The sequence below is a fragment of the Onychomys torridus genome, chromosome 22 (genome assembly GCF_903995425.1).
Source record: "Onychomys torridus chromosome 22, mOncTor1.1, whole genome shotgun sequence".
NCBI lineage: Eukaryota > Metazoa > Chordata > Mammalia > Rodentia > Cricetidae > Onychomys > Onychomys torridus.
The window spans coordinates 34,576,105-34,592,369 of NC_050464.1; the positions used below are offsets into that span (position 1 = coordinate 34,576,105).

General features: G+C 50.9%; 1 protein-coding gene across 2 annotated transcripts in view; it reads left to right on the forward strand.

Annotated features, from left to right (window-relative positions):
• Rnft2 (ring finger protein, transmembrane 2) overlaps positions 1-15,256 on the forward strand; it is a 57,800-nt gene extending 42,544 nt beyond the window's left edge. For both annotated transcript variants that reach the window (XM_036171708.1, XM_036171709.1), the window contains exons 8-11: positions 4,603-4,752; positions 6,043-6,108; positions 6,236-6,337; positions 13,105-15,256. In XM_036171708.1, the coding sequence (XP_036027601.1) occupies positions 4,603-4,752; positions 6,043-6,108; positions 6,236-6,337; positions 13,105-13,239 (453 nt within the window). In that variant the 3' untranslated portion in view covers positions 13,240-15,256. The remainder of the gene's footprint in view (positions 1-4,602; positions 4,753-6,042; positions 6,109-6,235; positions 6,338-13,104) is intronic.
• The last annotated feature ends 1,009 nt before the right edge of the window (positions 15,257-16,265 follow it).

Consider the following 16,265-nt stretch of genomic DNA (forward strand, 5'->3'; position numbering starts at 1 on the left):
TGAGGGTATGTGTGTGAGTGCATGTAGATAGGTGTGGAGTGTGTGTGTGTGTGTGTGTGTGTGTGTGTAAATAGGTGTATCTTTGTATGTAGAGGAAGGAACTGAAGCTCAGAGAAGTAATGTTGTTGTCCAAAGTCACCCAGTTTAGTGGGTGGCAGACCTGACCACGGCAAGTCTCCCACCTTCATCTCTGAGCTGTCCTGTCCTGCCTCATGGACGAATGCTCATTGTGAATATTCGTTGCTCTCAGGGACACACGAATGGCCAACCCTTCCTCTCTGTTCTGTGTTCACATTGATGTCTTGGATAGTTCCTAGCCTCCGCCCTCCCACTTCTCAGGTCAGCTGGTCCGTTTATCTCCGTCCTCAGTGTCCCAGCCTCCTCAGCAGCCCCAAGTTGTCTCCAAGCTTTTCTTGTTTCCTTGTTTCCCTGCTCTGCCCGTGTCCCGACTCATCCTGACATCAAGGAAGGCAGAATGTAGCTCGCCTGCCCGCCCGGCACCGCCCCCATCACAATCCAAGCCCAGAACCGCCCCCCTTACTTCCCCCCCCCCTCGCCCCACAAGTCCTACAACTGTCTCCCCACGCCTCTCTCCTGGTGACAGGCCGAGAGGTGCCCGCGCTCCATCGCCCCTCTCATTGTCGGACGTGCCATAGAAACCCGCCTTCTGTTTGGTGGTCGTCAGAAGTAACAAGCATGAGAAGCCTGGAATTAGGAAGCTGCTTAATTAGGGAGGATGTTCCCCCTGGATATGCACAGTTCCCGGTGGCCACCCAACCCGGCAGCTAATTGCTACTTTTAAGATGGTGCCGCTAGGCACTCACTCCCTTGATGTTCTTTTCTGTGACACAAGGGCTTGCCGATGAAGTGGAGCTCTTTCCCACGTTCCCACTCCACTTTGCTGTCTGCCAACTGGAAGAAGGCACCAGGTGGAACCTTCAGCCTCAGAGCCCTCTGTCCCGCTGTGTGCAAGGATACACCTGAGTTGAAGATGCAGGGTGGACGCCCAAGGATCTCCTCTGAGGGCCTCAGAGTCCAGCAGGAGAGACGGGGGGGGGGGGGTTGGGGGGTGATGTTGGGAGAAATGCTATAAAGAGAGAGAGGAGGGAGAAAGGACATAAAGAAAAGGAACATGGGCGGATGGATGGATTTGTGGATGGAAAGGAAGGGTGGATTGATGTATGGAGAGGAAAAATAAATAAATGGCTTAGGGGTCTGGAGAGATGGCTCAGTGGATAAAACACTTGGCACCCAAGCATGAAGACCTGAGTTCAGATCCCCACCTAGCCACTTAGATGTCAAGGGCTTGCCGGCTGGCTAGACAGGCTCTGGGTTCAGCAAGAGACCCTGCCTTGGTAATGAGGTGATGAAGGATTGCAAAAGACACACAATGTCAACCTTTGTCTTCCACATGCATACACAAGAACACACATGCAACTATACATACACCACACACACATACACATTTTTCTAAAAAGGGAAAGGAGGATTGAGGGATGGTGGGGTACATGGGAGAGAAGAGAGGAGAGTTGTCTCTGTCATCCATGGCCCTGTAGTATTACCTCACGGCAGTAATCCTCCACCTTCCACAGGTTGACATCAAGTGTCTTCCTCAATAACTCCCTACTTTATGTACTGAGGCAGGATTTAGGAGCTAGATTTGCCTCCAGGTGATACTCCTGGGACAAGGGGTCCTATGGAAGGGGTTTTGAAGGGAAAGGAAGGCCCCTTCAGAAAACAGCGACCCCCCCCCCAACCAGGAGTCAGCCAAACAGTCATGAGGATAAAGGGGAGCAGATGGCCGATGACCATTCTCGGTCCTTTTGTGTATCTGCTTCAAGGGGTCACCTAGATGCCTTGCGTCTGGCCACCATGATTGTGGTGGGTATTGTGTTCCCTGAAATATTGTGTGTTCCCCAAAATAAACTTATCTGGGGTCAGAGAACAGGACAGCCACAATATTAAACAAGAGGATAGGCAGTGGTAGCACACGCCTTTAATCCTAGCATTCCAGAGACAGAAATCCCTCTGGATCTCTGAATTCAAGGCCACATTAGAAACAGCTAGGCACAGTGACACAAGCCTTTAATCCCAAGAAGTGAGCCTTTAATCCCAGGGAGTGATGGCAGAAAGAGAAAGATTATATATAAGGCGTGAAGACCAGAAACTAGAAGCATTTGGCTGGTTAAGCTTTTAGGCTTTGGAGCAGCACAGTTTAGCTGAGATTCATTTGGATGAAGACTCAGAAGCTTGCAGTCTGAAGAAACAAGACCAGCTGAGGAACTGGCAAGGAGAGGAAGCTGTGGCTTGTTCTGCTTCTCTGATCTTCCAGCGTTCACCCCAATAACTGGCCTCAGGTTTGTTCTTATTGATAAGACCTGTTAAGATTCATACTACACATGATAGATGGGAAGAATTGGATAGAAAGTCACCCTTTGGGTGATGAGACGGCTTAACTGGTAAAGGGGCTTGCTGCCAAGCCTGACAACCTGGGTTTGACCTCTGGAGCCTGCATGGTTGGAAGGAGAGAACCAGCTCCTGCAAGTTGACCTCTGACCTCCACACACAGCTGTGGCTCACACACGCACTCCTGCACTAACTAAATAATATCTAATAATCTAAAGAAGTCAAGCTTACATTCTCCACTAGCCCATCATTTCCCCTTAGCCTTCTCCTGTCACTCAGTCCTTGGTCTTTGTCTTGAAGAGCACTGGGCAGTTATTCTGCAGGCTCAACTATAAACTATTGTTTTCTGATGGTTCCACTGAGGACCACAGAAGTGACACTGTCCTTCCCAGTGTGTCGTATCCTAAGGTTCATGGTGTTACGGTGACTTATTACTGGGGGTGCTGACCTTGGTTGCTTGGGTAATAGGGTGTGTGGTTAACCACAGAGTGGCTGTTTCGTGGGATAATCTTTCATAGCCGCGTGGCTTTGCTTTCCACCGTCGATCTCCAACAAGCAGACCCCACTGCTTGGGTGTTTCCTTTGCAACCTTTTCTGCTGTTACAGAGATCATCCTGGTGACATCCCTTCTTGGCACATCTTTATGCAGGGCTCTGGTTATTTTATTCGAAGAGTTACAAGTACTGAGCTCGCTTGTATGAGCTCCACATACAAGCTGTGGAGCCTGAGGAAGGGCTGTTGGCTAATGTGTGTGTGTGTGTGTGTGTGTGTGTGTGTGTGTGTGTGTGTGTATGAGCTCCACATACAAGCTGTGGAGCCTGAGGAAGGGCTGTTGGCTAATGTGTGTGTGTGTGTGTGTGTGTGTGTGTGTGTGTGTGTGTGAGTGAGAGAGAGAGAGAGAGAGAGAGAGATCCATGTGTGTACATAGGTCTTTTGTGTGTATGTATACATGTAGAAGTCCCCGATTGATGTTAAGTGCCTTCCTCAGTAACTCCCTACTTTATGGACTGAGGGGCAGAGTTTCTCACTGACCCAGCTACTCTAGGTGGCCAGCTGTCCCTGGGGTCGCTTGTCCCTGACTCACAGACTCTGGGTTTACAGGTGGGCTGCCACACCTGCCTGGCTTTTATGTGGGCGATAGGGATCTGAACTCTGGTCCCCATGTTTGTTTGGCAAACGCTTTATCCACTAAACCACCCCCCAGCCCAATATGGAGTCTCTTATAACCATCTTTGAAGAACCATAATGCCTGTAAAATCCATCCACGTTGATAGACATATCAGTCATCTGCTAGTTGCAATAGCTGAATGGTCTCCTGTTTCATAAATATTGCCTGAATTTGTGTTATGTGTTCAGCTATGGGTGGCGCATTTGGGAAGTTTCCAGCTGGTGGGTCTTGTGACTGTAGTTGCCAAGAACACTTCCTACAAGTGGGCCCATTTCCATTTCTTTCAGAGGACCTCCTTGGAGGAGTGTCCAGGGTCCCCCATCAAGTTAGATTCTGTGAAGAGGGGGTTCATTTCTCTCCCTTTCCTAGCACAGGCCCTCACGAGGCTTGTTCAAGGCCAAAGGGAAGGAGGACCCCTGAACCTGTGGCCTGGTAACGAACCAGGTCCTCTTCCTGCTCGTTCTTGGGGTAAAAAGAATAGGAATCTCATTCTGGGGCTTGTCAGTATGACAGCAAACCCGGAAAGAGTGAAGTCCCATGTTGAGATCTTTCCCATGGTAACACCTGGCCCCTTTGGAGGTCACAAGGGTTGGAAGTGCAGAAGTAGGTGTCCTCGCTTGGCTCCCAGCCTGGCGGTCCTTGCTCCTGTCTGTGGTGCCCGAGTTGGCCCTTTTGGGTAACTTGGAGGAGGCAGCGACTGTCTTCTGCCCTCCACACTGCCCCCAGTCAGACAGTGACCACACACCTGCCCCTACCCGAAGTGTTCTGTTTCTCTATCCCTGACACCTGATCCTGGCACTTTGATCTTGTGGGCAGTAGGCAGTGGGTGGTGGACAAGGACTTCAGGCAGGAGCCATGTCTCCCTGGCCACATCCATCGGTCCCCATTAGAGCCAGCTTGAGTGCTTTCCAAAGCTGATTAATGGCCTGCCTGTGACCTGGACTGTCATTATGGCCATGCCTGGGCCCCAGCTCTGTCCTCTGGGTCTTTGCCGCTAGCACTAATTGATGCTTTTTGTGTGGCTGCAGGGAAAGTTTTATCTGGTCATTGAGGAGCTGAGCCAGCTGTTCCGGTCGCTTGTTCCCATCCAGCTGTGGTACAAATACATCATGGGGGACGACTCTTCCAACAGCTACTTCCTAGGAGGGGTCCTGATTATTCTCTACAGCCTGTGCAAGGTGAGCTGGCTTGAGGGGCTGCTGAGGATCCAGGGCCAGCCACTAATACCTTCTGCTTTTAAATCCAAATATATTTCATAGAGCATAGAAATAACCATCAGCCAATCTATCTCTTTTCTTTCTTTCTTTCCTTCTTCCTTTCTTCCTTCCTTATTTATTTGTTTGTTTGTTTATCTTTCTTTCTCTAGTGCTGGGAACAGAATCCAGGACTTTGCTCATGATAGTCAGGCACTCAACCATTATGCTGTCTCTCTTTAAAACTCTGACACAGGGTCTCATCAAGTTCCCAAGCCATCCTTGAACTCCCAGTCCTCCTGCCTCAGCCTCTGGAGAAGCTGAGGAGGATTACAGGCCTGCATCACCAGGCCTGGCTGCTGCTAGTCAGTGGCATTTGCTGTCCCAGTGTGCTACAACCACCTCCTTTATATGTTTCCAAGACCTGTTCTCATCTCACAAAGAGACCCAGTACCCAGCTCTCCTGGGTAGCGGCCATTCTCCATCCCTCCTGCTTCCCAGCACCCAGCAGCCACTAATCCACGCCATGTGTCTACACATGTGCCAGTGTTAGGTGTTACGTAACAGTGGACTGTGCCACGACCCTTTGGGTGTGGCTTGTTTGATTTACCGTAACATTTTTGAGATTCACCCATGTAGTAGCATCATAGCATATACCCATACTTTTTTAAAATGTATTTATTTAGCACTGGAAGTGGGGCATGCACATGCTACAGTGCACATGTTGAGGTCAGAGGATAACTTGCAAGGGTCAGGTTTCTCCTTCACCCATGTGGGTTCTAGAGATTGAACTCAGGAGTTCAGGCTTGATGGCAAGTGCCCCTACCCACTAAACTGGTCCCTAATTTAGGGAATTGGTCCCTAAAAGTAAACTCTCATTCTCTCTCTAGCCTCTCTTTCCTCTTCCTTCTCTGTTTCTGGCTTTAAAGGGTCTAGGGACAGTGAATGCATTCAGTCTGCTTCTTTCCAGCAAGACCAGCCTTGGGGCCTTATCTTGCTTACTCTGATCAGCTACCAGTAGCTGGCTCTCGTGCTGGAAGAGTGCTGTTATTGATTAGCAATGCCTGCCTTGGGCTTGGCAAGGGGGAAAACAGTCTGTACGCTGTTTATCTGATCAGGGTAACAGAGGGGACTGTTGATATCGGGTGTCAGGACAAAAGTAAGGCAGAACTGATAGAAATGGGAAGACAGTCAGTCAGTCCCTGAGAATCATCAAAGATGAAGGTGGGGGCTGCCAGGAGGAGGTTCTCAGCCTTCACTCTGCTTTGCTTTCAGTCTTTTGACATCTGCGGTCGCGTGGGTGGAGTCAGGAAAGCACTGAAGCTCCTTTGCACCTCGCAGGTGAGTGTGCCTCAAGCCCTGGGAGCCAGACGCTGCAGCCTGCAGCAGCCCTTTCTCACCCCACAGCCACTGCCTCCCACGAGGGCTCATGGCTGCTTATCTCCCCCTCTCCCTCTTCCTCAAACAGAATTACGGGGTCCGAGCCACGGGACAGCAGTGCACAGAGGCGGGCGCCATCTGCGCCATCTGCCAGGCTGAGTTCCGAGACCCTATGATTCTCCTGTGCCAGGTGAGCAGGCGACACCCAGTGGGACTCCGCTCCACAAAATCCCGGCCTGGGAGCCCATCTCAGGGACCTGTGGGGACCACCTGTCAAGACCAGAGGCAGCTAGACCAGGGTTTGGCTCTCAGCCTCACCCTTCACTGGCTGGGTAGCCAACAGCAGGCTGCTTTTCTCTCTGAGCATCAGTGTGGTTAAATGTAGAATTTGTTCACCATGGTATGTAAGATCAGACCATTCCGAGTACGAATCCCAGCCACATCCATTCTTTAAAAGTGTCCGTGCTGTGGATCTAACTCAGGGCCGGCTCATGCTGAGTGTGCATTGTATCTCTGGACACCTCCAGCCCCCAGCAGCATTCCACATTTTTTTAAAATTTTTTTTATTTTGAGACAGGGTCTCACTGTGTAGCTCAGGACCTTGGAACACAGGCTCCTCCCGCCTCCACCTCCCAGCATTGAGATCACAGATGTGTTTTTGATACCTGGTGCACTGGGGTCAGGGGGTGCCACTCCATCTCCCCATGACAAGTATAAAATGATCACAACACTGCGGCCTACTACGTGTGGGTCTGACTGTGGTTAAAAGAAGCCTACTACCGCCTGTGGCATCAGCTCTGGCTGCATTTAAATGAGATCATCTGTGCCGAGCTAAACCTGCGCGGCTGAACCGCAGCCGCTGCCAGCATTGTCCTTGTGATTTTCTGCATAGTTATCACCATCCTTTGTTTTCATTATTGTCGGGGGCGGGTCTCCAAGCCACGGTAGTGAGTGCTTTGACTCCCTCACGTGCCCCCTCCCTCTCCCTGACATCAGGGCCAGGTGTCAATCCAGTCAATGTGAGCTGGGTCAGAGCAACCGGTCAGGGTTCAGAGGCCCTCGAGGTGGGAGGATGCCCAGAACCTGTCCCTCCTCTGGAAGCTCTCGGTCTCCTTAGGGATGCAGACACATATTCATAAATAACTATGAAACAAGGCAGGCAGTGATAAGAGCGGTGTAAGAGAGATTCATGCAGAGTCCCCAGGGACCAGGGCAGAGAGTGACGTGCTCCAGGCTGAGGAGGCTTTTTGCATAAGCCTGGGTTCCAGAAGGAATGAGAAGGAAGGCAGATGGCCTCTCTAACACCCTCGGAAGATGGGATAGGAGGTAGGGTCCTCTTTTAGCATTAGCAAGAAGAAATTTGTTATTGCTGTCTGAGAGAGACTTTTAAAGGAGTTTGTTTTTAATTGAAATTTTAATGTTCTGGTTTTTTTTTTTTTTTTCCCCTTGGTGAGACCAGGTCTCATGTAGCCCGGACTAGTCTCAAACTCACTATGTAGCCAAGGATGACTGAACCTGATCCTTCTGCCCCTGCCTCTCAAGTCCTGAGATTGTAAGTGTGCACTGCCATGCCCAGAGCCTCACGTGTGCTGGACAGTCTACTAACTGAGCTACAGCCCATTGCCTTAACGTTATTTGTGTTTAAATGGACAGTGTAGCCAGGTGTGGCAGAGTACATCTTTAATCCCAGCACTTGAGAGGCAGAGACAGAAGAATCTCCCTCCACCAGTTGAAGGACAGCCTGGGCTCCATGGCAAGCCCCTATCTGCCTCCCCCACAAAAAAAAAAAAAAAAAGACATTTAGTTGACTTGAGTCATCTTCAGAAAGGGAACATAACAACTAAATACAATTTGTAACCGGGATTGGATCCTGGGACAGAGGATGATAAAACTGCCGTGTTTTGATGAAATTTAAATTGAGCCTGAAACCATCAGGAGCCACATGGCAACCCAGTTCTTTGCGCTTTGACAAATCCCCTTCCTGGTCATGCAAGAATTCGAGGGAAACTGAGCCTGGGTGAGGACTATGTTTCCATCATTGAACTTTAAATTTCTTCCAGAGCAGAAGGGTTATTTTTGTTTTTTGGTTTTTTAAGGAAAAAAAAAAAAATTGCAAGTCATTCCAAGATAGAGCCAGCAAGGCAGCAAGGTGTCTTGGCAGTAAATGTGCTCGCTTCACCTGAATTCAGTCCCTGGAATCCAACACATTCTCCTCTGACCTCCACACATGTACCATGGTGCCCGCGCACACACCAAACAAATAAATACAAAGACTAGTGAGAAGCCGTTTGCCCCCATCCTCAGGTGTCTTCCTGTACCAGTCCTCACAAGCAACTCAGTGGACTGCTTCCTTTATTTCTTGCCACAGATATTTTACAGAATTCACGGTCATGTCAAACATAGCACGTGCACGTGTTGTCTGTATACATGTGTGCAAACATACACACCTATAAACATCTTTTAAAACAAGCTGACCATGCAGCCTCGTCTCCCTGAGCTGTGTGTTGCCCTGCACCCCTGGGACCTGTGGCCAGGGCTTAGAGATCAGCCCTCATTCTGTCTTAGAGCCACAGACCTGACATTCTGGGGATCAACCACCGTTAGTTTAGCTGTTTCCTCACTGAGGCACAGCCTCCGAGCATCTTTTGTCGCTGCGAAGATGGCTGTCCCAAAGGTGACTGAAATAGATTGATCGTGCCTGCCTGAGCCCGTGGTGTTGATTAAATGAGTTCACTCACGTAGAGCCTCGGAAGGCCCCCATGGCCTGTGACCGGGATTCAGCGCAAGGTAGCTGTTCCCCGCAGGCATTCTGTCTCTGACGTGGACGTGGTCTTGGTGCCTAATGGTAGAATTACCGGGTCAGAGGGTCCTCCACGTTGGCAGCTCTTGCTAAATTGCCCTCTTTGGAGAGACCCCGTGCCTGTCCCTCATACCGAGTGTGGCCAGCCCCTTGCTCCTACCCTCGCCTGCACGCAGCAGCGCTACCAACCCCCTTCCTCTGCCAGACTGACAGGTGACAGTGAGTCTCAGCTCCTCTGTCATTTGCATTTCCCTAATTATGAGCGTGGCCGGGCATCTCTGCTCGTGCTTTGGAACCATCTGTATTTCCTTCTCCGTGACGGGGATTATCTGAACATGATGGCGAGGTGAAAGTCATCTTCCTGGCAGTCTCTCCATGCCTCAGTCTGTCTGTCTCTTCCTGTCTCCTGGTACCTCATCTTCCCAAAGGTGGATGAGGAATTCTGGGGAGGGGGTGAAAAGAATACCCTTGTCTTAGATCTAGGAGTGACAGCCATATACGGTGGCTGACTGAGCTCATATCTCCGCCTTGCTCTGCTGCCCTGTGCTGGCCTGCAAGGGCAGAGGAGACCCGTGCAGGTAAAAGGGTCTACTGTCACTGAATGGATGGATGGATGAATGAATGAATGAATGAATGAATGAATGAGCTCAGATGTCACTTAAGAAAGGTTCCCCATTTGTGTTTGTTGACCACTGTGAGCCTGGCTGAGTGTGAGCATTCTTGACCAGTGTGAGCCCAGCTGAGTGTGAACATTCTTGACTGCTGTGAGCCTGGCTGAGTGTGAGCATTCTTGATCACTGTGAGCCTGGCTGAGTGTGAGCATTCTTGACCACTGTGAGCCTGGCTGAGTGTGAACGACCTTGATCACTGTGAGCCTGGCTGAGTGTGAGCATTCTTGACCAGTGTGAGCCCGGCTGAGTGTGAACATTCTTGACTGCTGTGAGCCTGGCTGAGTGTGAGCATTCTTGACCAGTGTGAGCCCGGCTGAGTGTGAACATTCTTGACTGCTGTGAGCCTGGCTGAGTGTGTAAACAGCTGACAAAATGTCAGGGGAACCATGACACCCATTGATTTGGGGCTTAAAAATTGTTCATACTTGATACTTAAGACTTGATGTATCCAGCTGGAGGTACACGCCTTCAATCCCAGCACTGGGGATGCAGAGCCAAGAAGAACTCTGAGTTCGAGGCCAGCCTGGTCTGTGTCTACAGAGTGAATTTCGGGACAGCCAGGACTACACAAGAGAAACCCTGTCTCAGGAAAACAAACAAACAAATAAACAAAAAGATCTGTATCCATTTCCATTCTTTGACTTCCCATGGGGAGAGAGGAGCCCTGTTTATTGACAGAACAGACTCGGGCTTAGAAAGGCAGACATGTTCTCACCCAGGGTCCAGAACCAGGATTCAAACCCAGGGCCTCTATTGCTGTTGACTCTGCCCTTTTCACTAAGTCTCAGCTTCTTGCCTAGAGGCATCCTGAAGGCTTTGCTGGGGGATTAGGGGACCTTTCCTGGAATTCATGCCAACATACTGCAATCTGTGCAGCAAAGCCTGTGGTAATGGCCTCCTGGGTGGGGGGGGAGGGACGAGCTGAGCTGGGATCCAGGCTCTGCACACCTGCCTGTGACTGGTGCATCCTTTCTCTTACATGCTGAGTACTTCCTTTTTGGTTTTGTTGCTGTTTTGTTTTGTTTTTCGAGATAGGGTTTCTCTGTGAGGCCCTGGCTGTTCTGAAATTGATTGATTGATTGATAGTGGTTGATTGATTGATATGTGTGTGTGTTTCTTGTTTTATAATACAGGCACTCTGTATTGGCTACCACTGCTACATAACAAATCGTTCCAGAACTTAGCAACAAACCTCTGTGACCTCATAGTTCCCATGGACCACGAATTAGCACAGATTAGCTGTGCCCTCTGCTTGGAGGTGACTCATAAGGTTAACATTGAGGGTCTTAGGGCTCACCTGAGGGAGCAGCCGCTTCCAAGCTTTAGGGTACAGTTGTCAACTAGCTTCAGTTCCTTGTGGCCTAGATGACTGAAGTTCATTCATGGCTGTTGCGGCCAGAAACTGCCCTGGCTTCCTTGTCTAGCTGGTATTGTTGGAGCAAGCCTATGAGAATCTCAGAGAATATGAGCAGGCTGAAAGTCGTAGTTTTTATAATCCAACCCAGCAGTGACTGACTCCCGTTACTGTATTGTCCTTGTTAGAAGCAATGCACCCCGGGTAGGTGAATTCTAGGAGGCAAAGATCACGATAGACAGCTGCCTATGAATTCCAGTCCTCTGTCTGGCTGCTGTATGTCCATGGGCCTGTGTCTTCCCCTCTCTTGAGTCTTGACCCATCTCCTAATGGTCACATTAGCAGCGAAGGGACAGTGGGAATGCCCCTGACTCACCTGCTGGACCCACCTGCGTCTGTCCACTTTGTCCAGGCTCATTTCCCCCTCCATCCTCAGCTCATGCATAAGTCCTAGGACAAGAGATGCCTTTCTGCCTTCCCTGCCTCTTTCCTCACACAGGGCTGGCGTCTGTGGTTTATCCAGCCATGTGCTGTCTCCTCTGAGTCGCGGAGCACAGTGTAGAGATTGTAGATGCGATCCAGGTATCTAGTGTATGAACATAGTCTCTAGGGCTCCTTGCCCAACTCCACAATCAGTGAGTCACAGCCTGGAGAAGAGAACACTCCAGCACTGGCTGTCCTCCTGCCCAGATGACCCCAGCTGGGAAAAACACTCCATCTGGTCCTCCCGATGCCTCCTCCCCTGCAGAGATGGACAGACAGACGCAGGCTGATGCTCATGAACTCCTCAGCTAGGGCTCTGGGCAGACCTGGCTCCTTGAATGCCTTCACTTGGCCCCAGTCTCTGTCAATTTTCTGCTGAGGAGGCAGACACAGAGTCTAACTCACTCTAGTACCCACGAGTCTCTGTCCTGATCCACCTTCGTTTCTCATACCCAGTGACAGAGCTCATCGAGGCCATGCCATCATGGACATAGATGTCTGACATTCAGAAGCCAGTGGGGGGGGGGGGGGGGGGAGGGGCGGGACGTGTGTTTAGCTGTGCTGTGTAAGCCATTTTCACATGTCTGCTAAGCGTACTAAGACAGGGTTACTACCCCCATTTTATAGATGAAGAAAGTGAGTCACAAGGAAGTTAAGTAATGTGGCCTGTGCAGGGGACATGTGTGGACCAGCGTGTTCTCAACCTAACAAGCAAATGGGTCTTTTATCAAATTATGAACTATATGCTGGAAATGTAAGCTCATTTGGCAGAGTTCTCTCCTGACATGTATGAAGCGCTGAGGTCAGTCCCCAGTAGAGACACACGCACTGGGGAGGTACAGGTAGGGAGTCAGCAGTTCAAGGTCATCCTCGGCTACATGGCAAGTTTGATGGTAGCCTGGATGAGGTCCTAGCCTTTTTTTTTTTTTTTTTTTTTTTAAGCTGAGGATCGAACCCAGGGCCTTGCGTTTGCTAAGCAAGCACTCTGCTACTGAGCTAAATCCCCAACCCCCATTTTTTTAAAAAGGAAATCCTATCAGGTCACTCCCCTGCTCAGAGCCTTACCGCTGTGGCTCCTTGCATCTCCCAGAATAAAAGCCAAACCTGGCCTTGTGCCTCATGCCTACAAACATCTGGATGCTGAGGCAGGAAGCTCAAGAGTTCAAAGTCAACTTTGGCTTTATAGTGAGTTCCAGGTCTAGACTACAGAGTGAGGCCCTGTCTCTAAGAAAGATGATGTCCACCAAAAAGAGAACTGACCAAGTCCTCACATGGCTCACAGGGGCCTACACAGTCTGTGCCCCTCATCAGCCCACTGACCTCATACTCGGTTTTTTTCCGTGTGTCTGTCTGCCTCAGCATCCCCCTGCCTCTCCACTCAGCTACACATCCTGGCCTCAGGACCTTTGCACACGCTGATAAGGTGTGCCCCACCCCCAGCTAACTCCACCCTCCCACCAAAGGTGTTACTTTCTCAGGGATGTTTCCCCAGGCTCCACCTCTGCCTTCCAGCCAGAACACCAGCTACTGACATTTCTATTTTAGACATGGTGGGCCCATTGGCTCCCCTCCTGGCGGGCATGGATGGCCTGGTTAGTGTGCTGCTGCCCCCAAGCTCCTGATCATTCCTACCGCTGTCCCCGCCACAGCACGTGTTCTGTGAGGAGTGCCTCTGCCTGTGGCTGGACCGGGAGCGTACCTGCCCGCTCTGCCGCTCCGTTGCCGTGGATACCCTGCGCTGCTGGAAGGATGGGGCCACGTCTGCACACTTGCAGGTGTACTAAGCTGAACACAAGTGTCTGGAGATGCCAGAGGGCCCGGCACTGCTGAGCCCAGCCCTGAGGATTCCTGGGAAACAACCTCCAGCGCTTTCTCCTGCCTTCCACCACCTCTACCTGATGGCACCAGGGTCTCCCCACCTACAAATTTCTCATCACCCCGGTACAGTGTGTGCATCCTGCTCCGCCAGAAAGGGAAGCCCTCCTCCCTCAGGCTTGGCTTCCCTGCAGGTAGGTGGTCCATGCCCTCAAAATGAAGGAATTGCCCTTACACAATCTCCCCTTATTTAACTGCTCCCAGCTGCTGCTACAAACTGGTATGAGCTGAAAGATTGCAGCCTCTCGGCATGTGACCCAGGTCTGCACATGAGAGCCACTGGGGAGAAAGTTCAACATGTGAACACCAGGCTTCCCCCACCTCCAGGAGGTCACCAAGATAAGAAGCGAGGTGTGGTCACCCAGCTAGCACAGGCCGATGGGTCTCCGGCTCTGCCTGGTGCTGTTGCTGCAAGTACAGGGAACAGCAGAGCTAGCTTGTCAAAAGCACAGAGGCTGTCCTCCTGTCCCCTCACTGGTTGAGAATCAGTGGCCTGGGCATACAGCACAGCAGAGGCAGACTGTGCTGAGCGCGCAGGCACTGAATGCTGGCTCCTGAGATCAAATGGTGGGAGCCGTGGAAAGACTTGACCTTCCTGAGTCCTTGTTTCCTGGGCTCTGCCAGGGAGGGCCCATCTCAGAAGGGTCCAGACTTGCATGCTGCCGGGCCTCTGTCATCTCTCCTCTGCTCATTCTCTTCTGTACTGTCCCTCACTGACGACAGCTCAGGCCTTGTGCAAAGCTCTGGTGGACATGGCTACCTCTCCTGGGAGCCTTGGGAGCTAACAGTTCAATCCATGTCATAGATGGCACACGGCTCAGGAGTGCTCAGTCCATTTTCCCTTCCCTCTCTCTAGTGAGTTAATTAGCTCTGAGAAACAACAGTCCTTCCAGAGTCTCTAAAAGACTGCTTTATATCTTTAACCGAACGAATGCCGGAGAGGGACCCCAGGGAACGCTGGGAGCAGGCACCCAGGTGCACTTCACTCAAGTATCTAGGATGCAGCTGCCTCTCCGGTCGGTCGGGAAACTCTCTGCTTGGAAACATGGGTTAAGATAGCACAGGTGACCACACAGAAGCCTCTGGAAGCCAGCCTGCCTGCCTTCACCCTCTCCCAACTCTGTTCTCTCATTGTCGACATCCTCACGACAGGCTGGCTCCAGCCACATTTGAGAAAACTGTGCACAGCTAGTGGGCAGATTAGCATACATGCCCTGGGGGAGATGGGGGCCTCACTGCCATCTCACTCCCCCCACAGTAGATTCAGGACTCATGCCCGCCCTGGGCACCCCCTCTTCTGGACTTCTTCCTTTGCTTGGTCTTCTTGGCTCTTTCCTGGTACCAGCAAGACACCCTTTCCAGGAGACCACGGCATTCTTTAAGCTCTGTAACTATGGCAATAGCCGTGCTGTTAAACAATCCCGCTGTCTGGATGTTCTAAGAGGAAAGGGAGGAGGGTTCCTCTGTTCTCTCTGGCCCGAGGGGGTACCTAGGGCAAGGGGGTACCTAGGGAGAGCAGTGGAGCTGCCTGCAGGTTGTTTTTATCAGAGAGATCGCTTTGTCTGCATTGTGGAGGGGTTGGAGCTGGGGGAGACTCACTGAAATGTAGTGTCGGCTAGAGCAGAGGCAGCCATTGGAATTCGGGCTTGGGAAAGGCGACTCCCAGCTCCGCATGACTCTGCCATGTCCCTATACCCTGTAGCCATCAATGGGACTACAAAACCTAGCACGTTACATGCTGGGACCGAGAAAACTAACAGGTCTTCAGGTGTAGTTCAGTGAGTAGAGCACTTGCCTAGCATGCAGGAAGCCCCGAGTTCCATGCCCGGCACCACATAAACTAGGCATGGCTGTGCACACCTGTCATGCCAGCCATGGGAAGTAGAGGCAGGAGGATCAGAAGTTCAGGGTCATTAGCTACAAAGCAAGTTCCAGGATTTGCTGGGCTACATGAGACTTTGAAAGGGAGAGAAAATGTGAACTAACAGTGTGGGTTACTGGTGAATGCTGCAGCCGTTTTACCACCCACCCGCATTACTTTTCTAACACTGTAAATATAAACTATACACCTGCCATGTAAAGAATGCCACAGGTCGGGGCATTCCCTAGAGACAGTGAGATGATATAGTCTAGGATCTTATTTGCTCATATATCCCGTCAGGGGTTTTCTTCCAGGTTAGTTGACGCCTCTCCTGCCCTAGCAAAGGCAGAGTTTCCCACACACCGAGCTATGGGCAAGTGTCCCCTGCATTCTTCTGCATTAGCACGTGAGTCCTTTGTATTGAGGGTTCTGTATCTGGCTCCCAGTATTTTGTGGGTCACAGGCTCAGATCGCCCTGAGTCCCCAGCGTCTTGTTTGTGCAGAAGAACCTGAGAATAATGGAGTAGGGAGGGCCCAAGAGAGGGCAAAGTGGGTAAGAGTGCTTGCTGCTCTTCCCAGGCCCAAGTACAGCTCCCAGCACTCACATCAAGGGGCTCACTACTGTTAACTCCAGCTCCAGGGAATTGGAAGCTCTCTTCTGGCCTCCACAGGCACTGACACACATAAGGTGTGTACAAGTGTGTGTATGTTGGGGAGGGGAGGCACATGCACACATGTAATTTAAAACAAAATAAATCTTCAAGTGTGTGGGAAGAAGAAAAACCTGCTTTGGACAGAGGTTAACAGGGCCAGCATTTCCAAAGGGAATGACACACAGGTATGGAGCCTTGGGAACTTCCTGATGCTAAGGACAAAATGGGCAGCAGTCCTGAGGTCTGTGGCTATCTTTGGTGTCTTTGAGACCGTTCTGCCAATAAACCTCCCCTGTGGATGCAACTTGTATTCGTGGGTCAATCTGCCTCCTGAAGCCAGATAGACCTGTTTGAGGGCATGCAGCACCTGTGGAGATGCAGTGGATGATTCTCCCTAGAGAAGCCAAGAAAGGAAGAAGAG